Source organism: Tachysurus vachellii, chromosome 11 (genome assembly GCF_030014155.1).
Source record: "Tachysurus vachellii isolate PV-2020 chromosome 11, HZAU_Pvac_v1, whole genome shotgun sequence".
In the NCBI taxonomy this organism is placed as follows: Eukaryota; Metazoa; Chordata; class Actinopteri; order Siluriformes; family Bagridae; genus Tachysurus; species Tachysurus vachellii.
Window position 1 is genome coordinate 594,730 of NC_083470.1, and position 13,862 is coordinate 608,591.

At 41.0% G+C, this 13,862-nt stretch overlaps 1 protein-coding gene across 2 annotated transcripts; it reads left to right on the plus strand.

Annotated features, from left to right (window-relative positions):
* The first annotated feature begins 784 nt into the window (after positions 1–784).
* Positions 785–11,988, plus strand: LOC132853519 (N-acetyllactosaminide beta-1,3-N-acetylglucosaminyltransferase 3-like). Of its 2 annotated transcripts, XR_009649175.1 has the most exons (4): positions 785–948; positions 1,937–2,055; positions 7,961–11,687; positions 11,833–11,988. XR_009649175.1 is itself a non-coding variant. In XM_060881324.1 (3 exons), the coding sequence occupies exons 2-3, from the start codon at positions 2,007–2,009 to the stop codon at positions 9,127–9,129; spliced, it is 1,218 nt and encodes a 405-aa protein (XP_060737307.1). In that variant the 5' UTR covers positions 785–948; positions 1,937–2,006; the 3' UTR covers positions 9,130–11,988. The 2 variants fall into 2 exon arrangements, 1 of the variants encoding a protein (XP_060737307.1); XM_060881324.1 differs by having other exon boundaries at positions 7,961–11,988.
* The last annotated feature ends 1,874 nt before the right edge of the window (positions 11,989–13,862 follow it).

Sequence of the window (13,862 nt, forward strand, 5' to 3'; positions counted from 1 at the left end):
CTGCATTTAACCCATCCAAAGTGCACACACACAGCAGTGAACACACACACACCATGAACACACACCCGGAGCAGTGGGCAGCTATTTATGTATGCACCAGGAAGCAGTTGGGGGGGTGTGTGTATAGTGTGTGTGTGTGTATATATCTGCATTTAACCCATCCAAAGTATATATATATATATATATATATGTGTGTATAGTGTGTGTGTGTGTGTGTGTATATATCTGCATTTAACCCATCCAAAGTATATATATATATATATATATATATATGTGTGTGTATAGTGTGTGTGTGTGTGTGTGTGTGTGTGTGTATATCTGCATTTAACCCATCCAAAGTGCACACACACACAGCAGTGAACACACACACACCATGAACACACACCCGGAGCAGTGGGCAGCTATTTATGTATGCACCAGGAAGCAGTTGGGGGGGTGTGTGTATAGTGTGTGTGTGTATATATCTGCATTTAACCCATCCAAAGTATATATATATATATATATATATATATATATATATATATATATATATATATATATATATATATATATATGTGTGTGTATAGTGTGTGTGTGTGTGTGTGTATATATCTGCATTTAACCCATCCAAAGTATATATATATATATATGTGTGTGTATAGTGTGTGTGTGTGTGTGTGTATATATCTGCATTTAACCCATCCAAAGTGCACACACACACAGCAGTGAACACACACACCATGAACACACACCCGGAGCAGTGTGTTGCACACTCTTAGTTTCCCCCTTCTGTCTTCCTCTTCCTCTCTGTTCAGGGGAGGGCTTATACAGTAGGTTACTAACAACTGTTTAAACTGGTAATGCTGAAATGAACTTTTGTGTTCAGAGCACACACACACACACACACATTCTGATGGCTGATACTTTCTCTTCTTAATCTATTCCAGCTTGTTTGAACTCATATTACAGGTAAATCTTTTTTTATTTATTGTGTGTGTGTGTGTGTGTGTGTGTGTGTGTGTGTGTGCTTTTCATGTTGTGTAGAAATGAACAGTAATCAGAAAAGTAGAGAGAGTTTCTTTTCTGTCTGAGTTTCTCTCTGTTTGTTCCTTACTGACTAAGTTAAGGTTTGTCCTGAGAGACTTGTGAACAGTTTGATGTCTGATTTTCAGTCCTTTATAAATTTCAATCAAATTTATAAATAAATGTAAATTTATATCACACTTTAGAGTCAAAAGACTGAAATGTAAAAGGAATATTAATTTATTATTAAATTCATTTAGTAATATTAATATTTAATTAGTGCATTCCTGTTAATCCGTATTTTAATCATCTCATTTAAGAAATTATATTTTATTAGATAAGTAAGTAATGAGCTGCGTATGTGTATGTGAGCGTGTGTGTGTAAGCATGTGTGTGCGTGAGCGTGTGTGAGCGTGTGTATGTAAGCGTGTGTGTGTAAGCGTGTGTGTACGTGAGCATGTGTGTGTGAGCGTGTGAGCGTGTGTGTGTGGACCCAGTTAGAGGAAGTGATGCTGTGGTATGTTGATTTGGTTATCTTCACTTTTGTCCAAATGATTTTATAGTCAGTGTGTGTTTTGTTGTGTAAAACGAAGTTTTATGAGATTCCTGTGTAACAGAACTGTATGAAGGTGTCTTCATGTCTTTGTTCTGTCTTGCTGTACTTAATGCTCACCTATTACACCTGGGAATAGGTGTACCTGACCTGAGGGTGGGGGGTGGGGGATGTTTGCATTTAAAACAAATGTGAATTTCAGACACATCAGGCTGAAACAGGTCAAATGCCACACACACACGGACACACACACACACACACACACATACACACACACACCTTCTGTAATTTGGCTCTCAGCTTTCTGGTTTCTGAGTCTGAAAGCTTTATGTTTCACTGCACAGACACTCATGTAACATGTTTTGTTTATTTCCCCCCCAGCTTTGTGTAAGTAAGTAAGAAATAAAGTGAACATTATGTCTGTGTCTGTTTCGCTCTCTGTAGTAACACAATGTCAAAATTGTTTCAGGTGAAAATGGTGGTGCTGCCGAGGATTTTTGGTAAGCAATTAAATCTTTCTCTCTACACTGTCACCAATCTGTGACTTTATACTCATTTCCCTGAGATCTAAAAACAGATAAATACACAGAACATACTTCAAAATGTTAGAGTTGAGTTAAATAAGTATACTGTGAGCTAACACAACATTCAGAGGAAGAGGCTAAAAAGAAGTGGGGTGTAGAAAGGACTGAAGAAAGTAGAAATGATTACAAGGAATCACAGAGAGAGTGAAGAGGGACGTGAAGAAGGCAAAGCAGAAAGCATACAATGAGTACACAGGGTTAGACATGAGGGAAGGTGAAGAGGACTTGTACAGATTAGGGAGACAGAGATAGAGATGGGAAGGTGCTGACAGGTGAGGAGAGTGTGCAGAGAAGATAGAAGGAGTATTTTAAGAGCTGATTTATGAGGAAAATGACAGGGAAAGACTGGAGGAAGAGGTGAATAGGATGAGGTGAGGAATGATCTGAGGAGAATCAGGAGTGGAAAGGCTGTTGGTCCAGATGACACACCTGAGGAAGTGTCTAGGAAAGACAGCAGTGCACTTTTTATCTAGATTGTTCAACAGGATTTTAGAGAGAGAGAGAAGATGCCTTAGGAATGGAGGAGAAGTTTTAGAACACCCAGACAGAATAAATGTGTATGAACGAGAGGGAGGGAAGTAGATGAGTGAGGTTACAGGTGGATGAGGTCAAGAAGGTGTAGGACTTTAAGTGTTTGGGCGTCAAACATCCAGTGTGAAAAGAGGTGAAGAGGTGAGTGCAGGTGGGCTGGAGTGTGTGGAGAAATGTGTCAGGAGAGATGTGTGTGTGACAGAATAGTGTCAGGAATGTTGTGTGTGTGTGACAGAAGGGTGTCAAGAGTGTTGTGTGTGTATGACAAGAGTGTCAGAAATGCTGTGTGTGTGACAGAAGTGTCAGGAGTGTCATGTGTGGAACAGAAGAGTGTCAGGAGTGTTGTGTGTGAGAGAATGGTGTCAGGAGTGTTGTGTGTGTATGACAGACAAGTGTCAGGAGTGTTGTTTGACATAAAAGTGTGAGGAGTGTTGTATGACAGAAGAGTGTCAGGAGTGCTGTGTGTGTGACCGAAGAGTGTCAGGAGTGTTGTGTGTGTATGACGGAAGAGTGTCAGGAGTGTTGTGTGTGTGACAGAAGAGTGTCAGGAGTGTTTTGTATGACAGAAGAGTGTCAGGAGTGTTGTGTGTGTATGACAGAAGAGTGTCAGGAGTGTTGTGTGTGTATGACAGAAGTGTGTCAGGAGTGTTGTGTGTGTATGACAGAAGAGTGTCAGGAGTGTTGTGTGTGACAGAAGAGTGTCAGGAGTGTTGTGTGTGACAGAAAAGTGTCAGGAGTGTTGTGTGTGACAGAAGAGTGTCAGGAGTGTTGTGTGTGTGACAGAAGAGTGCCAGGAGTGTTGTGTGTGTGTGTGAGACAGAAGAGTGTCAGGAATGTTGTGTGTGTGACAGAAGAGTGTCAGGAATGTTGTGTGTGTGGCAGAAGAGTGTCAGGAAAGTTGTGTGATTGTATGACAGAAAAGTGTCAGGAGTGTTGTGTGTGACAGAAGAGTCTCAGGAGTGTTGTGTGTGTGACAGAAGAGTGTCAGGAGTGTTGTGTGTGTAACAGAAGAGTGTCAGGAGTGTTGTGTGTGACAGAAGAGTGTCAGGAGTGTGTGTGTGTGACAGAAGAGTGTCAGGAATGTTGTGTGTGTGGCAGAAGAGTGTCAGGAATGTTGTGTGTTTGTATGACAGAAAAGTGTCAGGAGTGTTGTGTGTGTGACAGAAGAGTGCCAGGAGTGTTTTGTGTGTGTGAGACAGAAGAGTGTCAGGAATGTTGTGTGTGTGTGTGTCACAGAAAAGTGTCAGGAGTGTTGTGTGTGACAGAAGAGTGACAGGAGTGTTGTGTGTGTGTGATAGAAGAGTGTCAGAAGTGGTGACCCCTTACAGGAAAAGACCAAGAAGAAGAAGAAGAGTGTTAGCTCAGACATGTGAAGAATGAGAGAGGCTGCTATCACATTCTGAGAGGAATCAGTAGGTGTGAGATCTTCCTGTAGCTCCTGTAATGTTGCTGTAGGTCTCTCAGCAGCCTCCCTGTTATGATTTTGTCCTGTTCCTGGTGATGTCACTGTGCTGCTCCATTTCCTCCATATTCTGATGATGGATTTTACGCTGCTCTATGTTTCATTTGATTTCTATATGCTGCCATTTCACACAGAGGAGGAAAAAGTTCAGATTTTTTTACATCATGAAATGTTGCTGTCAGGGTGTGAACACAGTGTATGCATGTACACAGTAATATTTGGTTAGGCAAATCATCATTGTTCCTTTAACTGGTTTCCACTTTAACAGTCAAATAGGCGCCGATGAGCAGAACATTTTCTCCATAGGAACAAGAGTTTGGTTATCTGTCAGCAGAGCAAGCCTGTACAAGTGTAGACACACACACACACACACACACACACACACACAGGCCACATTTAGATCTCTGTTAATAAAGTCATTGCACAATTGCAGCAATGTTTATCACATGTAAGTTTTAGAAACATTTTATTTTTAACCAGTGAGTCTCATCTTTCTGTCATCATCATTAACTTGTATAAAGCTCTCTCTCTCTCTCTCTCTCTCTCTCTCTCTCTCTCTCTCTCTCTCTCTCTCTCTTTCTCCCTCCCTCTCTCTCTCTGCAAAAGTTTTGACACCCTCCTGTTTCAGTCCTTAGTAACGCCCACTTTGGCAGATGTTCATGAAATGTTTTGTGTCTTCTTGGCATTAAAGTCAGCATAAAGTGCTTACGCCTGCATTAGTTTACAGTTTTTCGATGACTCACGGTGCCATCTTCCTGTACAGGTTTAAACATAAACCCAAGGTTGCTGACCAAGTGTTGATCAAACACTGTTCACCCAATACACCAACATACATCTGGTGTTTGTGGCCATAGATCTTTACATCAGTCTACAGCACTTATCTTATCTTGACTTGTCTTAACTAAATAGACATTCCATACAAGATAAAGCCCCACCTTCTGTACAGTATCCAGAGGAATCCCCAGGACTGAGCTGGCCTTCCTTATCAGCTTGTACAGTCTCTTCCTGTCTGTAGTAGAGATGCTGCTGCGGAATTGGTAGGGGGGATAGGTTGGATGTGTTGTTGATGGACTGTGATCTGAGAGCAGTGCAGAGAGAGGTAGAGCTGGTGCAGCTTGCTGTGGAAGCAGAGAAGGGGGACTGGATGGGGGTAGGTGTGGGTAGCTGATCAAATCTGTTCAAGAATAGATTCAGATCATTCACCCACTTCAGGTCACCCTCAGCCTGAAAGCTGGGCTCCTTATGACCTGTGATGGTTGTTTTTTACAGATCAGTGGGTGAATTAATGATTAGGTTTTTCTTTTTAGTCCTCTCCTGCCTTGAAGCCATCACTTCATTATCACTTTATTAGAGGAGCTCATGAGTGATTGAAGGATTTATTATTCGGGAATTGTTATACCTGGTGGCAGTGGTGACATAATGAGGCATAACAGGAATGTTAATGAAATTTATAATCTCTAAACTGTGCTTGAGGGAACTTTATGTAACCCTCTTACTAGTTATGTTTCTTTTACTAATAGGTGCATATAAAAGCTCCAGTCATAGTTATTTAAAAGCTATTTTTAATATCTGCCCTATGCAGATATTTGTGGCTGAAAAGGTTTGTTTTGTAATAAGGTTTAAGTACACTATTCATTAAACTATGTTGTGTTTAAAGAGATTAACATTTTTTATGTGATCTGAAAATGTGTGTGTATCCTTTTAATTCGTAAATGGCGGCGAAAGAGTTGAGAAAAACCCTGTGTATACACTAAAGTTTGGTGTAAATGCACCTGGAAGACATGTGCTGGTTACTATCTAGTTTTTATCTTTTCTGTGATTGGATGTTTATTATTTTATACCCACCCATGCATATGAGAGTGTTATGTGATTGGTGGTTAATGAGTCAATCAAAGGAGAGAGAGATTGGGACGAGTCGCGTTCGAGAGAGTTCGGAAGCAAAGACAAAATTTAAGAGAAAAAAACAAAGACAAAATTTAAAATAACCGTTAAACGCGTGTTATATGGATTTGTTTCTTTGTGAAACTGTTTTGTTTGTTTATGCAGTAATGTTAACCCAGGATAATGTTAGTGTTAATGGACTGTGATTTCGTCTTATCAACTGTTGGTGAGACCCTTTTTTTTTCCTTGGAGAAGAAACTGCCCGTTTGTGTTGATCCGGAGTGCCTCGACGTAACGTTATGGGACGGATATACTACATTCGGCGTATTACCGTGGTGTTGTGCTATTTAATACTTTGAGTTTGACACTTAGAGAGATCAGTTTGAGTTCAAGTTGTGATCGGGTGAATGAAAACCACTCGGTGGCGAAAACTTGCATTCATCAAGACTGTTGGATTGTGAGTGATCACCAGAGCAAAGGTACCTAATATTGGTTTGGTTTTGGCTCATTTGAGTGAAGAGGCCAATTGTAAACATTTCCAAGGCCACAACGCACTCAAGCAACGACACAGGCCTACATCGGGGGGTTGGGTGAGTGAGTGTTTGCTTGTGTGAGTGGGCCCACTAAGATTTTATTTTGAAATTTACACAAAGTGTAAATTGGTTTACATTTACACAAATTTAAAATTGGTTTAAAGTGGTTTAAAGTTTACAGTTGCACCGTTACTAAAATAGTTAACAGTAAGAGTGGTTAAGTATTTTCCTTTGAGTGCATATTCCTTGCTGGGTGTTTAAGTGTATTGCAAAGGGAAGTGTTTGGACTGTTTACATTGGATTGGACACTAATTTTGTTTGTTATAATACCTATTGGTTATTGTTAGTCATTCTTATATGTTGTAACACATGTCAACTTACTTACTTAAACATATAAATATACAAATTCTATAATTCACCTTGCAACATTTTATATCGGTAAAAATAAATACAAAACTGTTTTTTTAAGAATGTTTCTTTATTGTGTATTTCAGAGTTAGGTATCAGAGTATAGTAATTTCTATAGTTGAGAGACCCCAAGTTATTGAACCCGTCGCCCCACCCTAAAGAGCTTAGACTTGACACAACTAAGTAGGGCAGGGGGCGCTACATTTATCATTACTGGAAGTTTCCAGATGAGCCAAGACTGAACTCACAAACAAAACCTGACACTAACTGTACAGACAGACTGCGCTACCTTACCTGGTTAATTCAATTAAATTTTATGTATTGGACATTGTCACAAAGCAGCTTTATCGAAATACATATATATATATATATATATATATAAAATAAATTAAAAAATAAATATGTCCCTAATGAGCAAGTCAGGGGTGACAATGGTTAAGAAAACTGAGTAACAGCATGCAGAGGTTTCTAAGACTCAGTATGTCAGGACTCAGCCCAGACTTTGGCCACATGCCTTTGTTTGTTTTGTGTCACGTGTCTGCCCCGCCCTTGTCTCTTCCTCCCCGCCTCCAACACACCTGTTCCTCATGTGTCTAATTGTGATTAGTATTTAGTCGAGCCCCTGTTGTTGTCTCCTGTTGTTGTCTCCTGTTGTGATGTTGTCCTGTGCCATGTCTTGGTTTCTGTTTTGTGTTTTTTATTTAATAAATCCTGTTTTATTTTTACGCTATCCTGCATTTGGGTCTGTTTTACCCCGTGTCACTGACTCAGTATTGGGTCCTTTATTATTTAACATACTGTATATAACGAACATTGCAATAAATATAATATCACTTTTCATCTTTCAGAGAGTGCTTACTGGAAATGAAATAATATAGTTATTATTATTATTATTATTATTATTATTATTACTACAATAACTGGAATATTCAAATGTATTCTAGGTTTTGTTTTTCCCCTCTGAATAAAATTGTAATTTTTATTTGATTTGATTTGATTTTTGCAGGAGGCAGGAGATGTACAGGGAATCTGGAGGTGGTGTCACTGCTCATCACGGCCACTCTGTGTTTGTTAGTAATACTGCAAATATACCTCCAGGACAAGAAATCACAAATTTTAAAACAAGACAAAATCTTGAGAAAGCAGAAACCTGAACCACAGACATGGCCGGACATGTTCCTAAACTCAGTCCCCAAGTGTACGAAAAACTCATCTGCCTTCAAGATTCAAAACTTCTCAACTTTACCTAAGATCATCCAAAACTTCCTGTTTTACCAGCATTGTCACCATTTCCCCATGCTGCTCAACAATCCTGGGAAGTGCGGCGGACCACAGAACTCTGCAGATGTTTTCCTACTGTTGGTCATTAAAAGTTCTCCACCCAACTACGATCGGCGTGAGGTTCTGCGAAAAACGTGGGCTTTGGAGCGGCTTCATAGCGGTGTGTGGATCCGCACCGTGTTCATATCTGGAACCACAGGAGACGGTTACGAGAAGGAAAGACTGAATAAACTCCTGGAGCTGGAGAACCGCGAGTACCAGGACATTCTTCAGTGGGACTTTGTTGATACCTTTTACAACCTCACACTTAAGCAGGTCTTATTCCTGGAGTGGATGGAGAGGTTTTGCCCAGATGCGCACTTTCTCCTCAATGGAGATGATGACATTTTTGCCAACACAGACAATATGGTGCAGTACCTCAAGGGCTTAGATGATAATGATGGAAGCAAACATCTTTTTACCGGCCACTTGATCCAATATGTGGGGCCGATCCGGCACCCGGGCAGTAAATACTACATCCCCGTACAAGTCCATAAATCAGAGAGATATCCTCCCTACTGTGGCGGTGGTGGCTTCCTGCTGTCACAATTCACTTCCAGAGTTATCTACAACATGTCTCACTCCATCCCCCTGCTTCCTATCGATGATGTTTACATGGGAATGTGTCTGGAAAAGGCTGGACTTCTACCCAGACATCATATAGGAGTGAGGACAGCGGGCCTGTATGTTCCCTCAGGTCAACATGAGGCATACAATCCGTGCTACTACCGTGAGGTTCTCCTGGTCCACAGGTTCCTCCCATACCAGATTTATATTATGTGGCATGAAATCCACAGAGAAGATTTGAATTGTACAAAGAGAACAAATGAGAATTCTGAGATTTTCATGCTTTAAAAAGAGGACTGGGGGGACTGGGGGATAGATTTGGGAAAATCTGGGAGGACTGGGAAAGCCTGGGGATGAGAGGGGGGACTGGGTGACATACAGTGAGATGCTTTCAATTTAGATGATTTTATATCCAGCCAATTGCACACAGGCAAACTGGACTTAAACAATGAAAATAAAAAATAATACGGAAGATGAAGTGATTATGGAATGTGGGAATCTAGTGGTTAAGGTGTTGGACTACTGATCAAAGGTCATGAGTTGTGAATCCCTTGGCCACAAATCTGCCCAAGATTGGGCCCCTGAGCAAGGCCCTTAACCCTCAATTGCTCATCAGTATAAATGAGCTAAAAATGTAAGTCGTTCTGACTAACGGCGTCTGCTAAATGCCGTAAATGTAATAAATATTTAAAGCAAAAAATAAACAAAAGACACAAATGCCTAATAAAATGAAATATGTAGGCAGACTAAATGAAGTATAATTTTAAACAGACCTTTTAAAAGTTAAATAAATGTATAGCACTGAAATGAAATAGAATCATACTCTACATACCAGAACAGAGCTTTCCAGAGATGGACCAATCAGAATCCAGCTACAGGTCTAGACTCGGAGCGCAACAGGATTCCATTTAATCAGCATCCTAGTTTGATTGTTTTATGGCAGCATTAACACAATAGTGAGATTAGGTGAAGGAATAAAACCCTACAGAATATACTACATTATTACTGATTCTCAGAACAGCACGTCGTCTGCTTCGTTATTTATTAAAGAAGGACACAACTGTGTTTACGATGTAAACGTTCGGATTTGTTAATTTGTTTTCAGATTTGTTATTTTGTTTTCGGATTTGTTAATTTGTTTTGCACTTCCCGGCCACCGTATAAATGTATTATATCCATGTGTCATATTTTTACATTGGGTCAATAAAAAATGAAAAGAAAGGCAGAGATATCAGACTTCATACAGATACAGATCAGGTGCAAACAGACCCCAGCCCCGCCCCCAGCCCCTACATCACCACAGTACCCCAGAGCAGGTTCCTGCATGATGCTAGTAGTCAGACTGCACAAGAACCACCAACAGGTTTGAGAACCCACCAGGCAGTTAGTCAGTTAGTCACATGTCCAGTTCAGAATTTAAGTTTAGCTTGTTATAGATGGTTTCATCAGTTTAGGCTTTACATAAAATTGTAATTACATGTTGATTTATGTGTGACATGCACAAGATAAAATTATAACATAATATATTATAAATTATAAAATAGATTATGAGAGATATATTCTACCTCTAATGAGCAATTATGGGATTCATCCATGCTCCTTGTTAGGACCCCCTAACGTTGCCTTGGCCACCTCATTTGCAAGAAATGTTTCTGTACCTTGGAATAAAAGTTTCTTCCTACCGTATGAAGTGCCTCTTATGCCTACCGAAAATCACTGAAATTTTACTTTTTACTTTTACTTCAAATACTTAAGTACATTAAATATCAGATACTTTAAGACTTACTTGAGTAATATTCTAAAAGGTAACTTTCACTTCTACCAAAGTCTTTTTCTAGTACGATGCTTGTACGTTTACTCAAGTATTGCTTTCTTGAACTTTATACAACACTGTACACACTACCCTGCACAGTGTGATGCAGTGAAATGCTTTTTCTGACTGTCCATAAAAATTGAACTTTTATAACGAGTGCATTTGAAATAAAGTGCAGATGAAAACAAAGTGAACAGGAAAGGAATTCTGGGTGTGTGTTGAAACAATGTCCACTGTTAAAAGTGCAATACAAATAAAACTGAATTGAATTTAGATGAAATGTTGAAATGTAGGAGTACGAAGCTCCTCCTCATTCTCCGTGTTTGAATTCATGGAGCTGTAGCACTTCTCTGACCACATCAGGGACAAGTGTCAGAGTTTAGAAGGTTAAGGTCCTTCACTATCTTCCTGGCCTTGAACTCAGAGGAACCTACAGCTGGAGAGCCTTCGGTCCTGCATGGTCCTGTTCCCAATCCAGGCTGTGATGCTTCCTAGCAGGATGCTCTTGATCGTGCTTGTGTAGAAGTTCCTGAAAGAGCAGTGTAAAGTGTGTGAGGTGGTAAAGATGCTGAGGGACCTTTTTTCACCAACTGTCCACTTTCTCCACTGGGGTTGTGCTGCTCCTGAGCAGCCGGTATCTCCTCTCCTGCTTCAAGCTGAATTCCACGATCAACTTCTTTGTGCTGCTGATGTTCAGGAGGAGGCTGTTTTCCTGGCACTAGTTCTCCAGGCTTTAATCAGAGATCAGGCGAACAACAGCATGGTCCTCAACAAACTTAACAGTGATTGTGAAGTTGGAAATGTGGACTGTTGTGAATTAGACTTGTTTTTCCTTTTCTGCTTTATACTACATCTCCCACAATCCTCTGCAGACTGTGTCACCATTTTCTAGTGCACTTCATTACCCATAATCCTCAGCTGAGGCCTATAAATAGACCTCATTTCCTTCCTTTGTTCTTTTATATTGGGGAGGTGTGGGCCTGAAGATGGGCACTCAACCATGTGTTTGAATCCTTTCCATAAGATGAGTTATGTAAGTTTTGTATTGTATTGTTTCATTGAATTTGATGAGTTGTATATTTGTCATTAGTATGGTTATAGATATTATATTTGATGTTGTATGATTTCCATTTTATTATTGTTTGTGATCCTGATTTTCTTTGTTATATTGTTTGTAGTGACCAGAAAACCATCTTTAGCATCCTTATCATCTTTATCATCTTTAACATCTCTCCTGCTCACCCTGTGTCTCTTATGCATTCCATTTATCCTGTGGGACCTGTGTACTGTGCATCAAGCCTTATTGTCAATAAGAATAAATGAGAGCAAAGGGATTAAGTTGTTCCATGTTTTAACCAGACACACCACCAAGTTCTACATGTCCACTGAACCTTGGATACTTTTAACATCTGTTATCCAACAGGACACAGTCATTGCTACAAACTGCTACACACACACACTCCTACACACAGCTCCTGTAGTGCTACTGTACTAAAATGCTGTATTAGTTCTTACTAACTGATGACAGGAATTTATATGGTGTTTAGTCTCGGTGACGGTTGACGGCCAGTGACAGTTCTGCACAGGAAGTTCTCCGCTTGCTGGATTTCATCATCCACGCACTAAACTAAAGTGCTTACACACACTTCACATTACACACACACATCTTAATAATGTTCAGAACATCATCAGGATTTACACAACCCTGCTGAAAAATCCAGCATAAACCAGCATGAATTCCATGCTGGGCCAGGCTGGTTTTTACTGGTTCATGCTGGTATAATGCTGGTATAGTGCTGGTATAGATGGGTGGCCAGCATAGTCATGGTGTTATCAAGCAAAACGGGGCTGGTGTAGCTGGTTAAGCAGTATGATTTTGCTGGAATGAGCTTTATGGGAACAACCTTTATTTTTGTTTGTTTATGTTTCTATGTAACACATTAATATAAGATTAAAACACAATATATTGGAATATATTTAATTATACTGTTATTTCCTTTGCTCCCTCTTTTGAATAAAGAACTGAAATAACAAAGCTCAAAAAGCTTTGAATAACAAAGAATAAAAACATTTAAAAATCATTCGTTAGGGATTAAAGTGTCTCCACAAATTAAATATAGTAATACCAACAAATGTTGACTTCCGGGGCTCCATGAGGGAAGCAGCATATAAATCATACAAAATTTAGAAAGATATATATAGATATAATCCATCCATCCATCCATCTTCTACCGCTTATCCGGGGCCGGGTCGTGGGAGCAGCAGTCTGAGCAGGGACACCCAGACTTCCCTCTCCACAGACACTTCCTCCAGCTCCTCCGGGGGAATGCCGAGGCATTCCCAGGCCAGCCGAGGGACATAGTCCCTCCAGCGTGTCCTAGGTCTTCCCCGGGACCTCCTCCCGGTTGGACATGCCCGGAACACCTCCCCAGGGAGGCGTCCAGGAGGCATCCGGAACAGTTGCCCGAGCCACTTCAGCTGACTCCTCTCGATGTGGAGGAGCAGCGGCTCTACTCTGAGCTCCTCCCGAGTGACCGAGCCCCTCACCCTATCTCTAAGGGAGCGCCCAGCCACCCTGCAGAGGAAACTCATTTCGGCCGCCTGCATCCGGGATCTTGTCCTTTCGGTCATGATCCAAAGCTCATGACCATAGGTGAGGGTAGGAACGTAGATCGACTGGTAAATAGAGAGCTTCGCCTTGCGGCTCAGCTCTTTCTTCACCACAACAGACCGGTATATCGACCGCATCACAGAAGATACACCGATCCGCCTGTCAATCTCCCGCTCCATCCTTCCCTCACTCGTGAACAAGACCCCAAGATACTTAAACTCCTCCACTTGAGGCAGGAGCTTTCCACCAACCTGAAGTGGACAAGCCACCCTTTTCCGGCTGAGAACCATGGCCTCGGACTTGGAGGTGCTGATTCTCATCCCCGCCACTTCACACTCGGCTGCAAACCGTCCCAGTGCACGCTGAAGGTCCTGATTTGAAGAAGCCAACAGGACAACATCATCTGCAAAAAAAGCAGAGATGAAATCCCATTGTCCCCAAACCGGACTCCCTCCGGCCCCCGACTGCGCCTAGACATCCTGTCCATATAAATAATGAACAGGACCGGTGACAAAAGACAGCCCTGCCGGAGTCCAACATGCACCGGGAACAAGTCTGACACTGCTGGCAATGCGAACCAAACTCCTGCACCGGTCA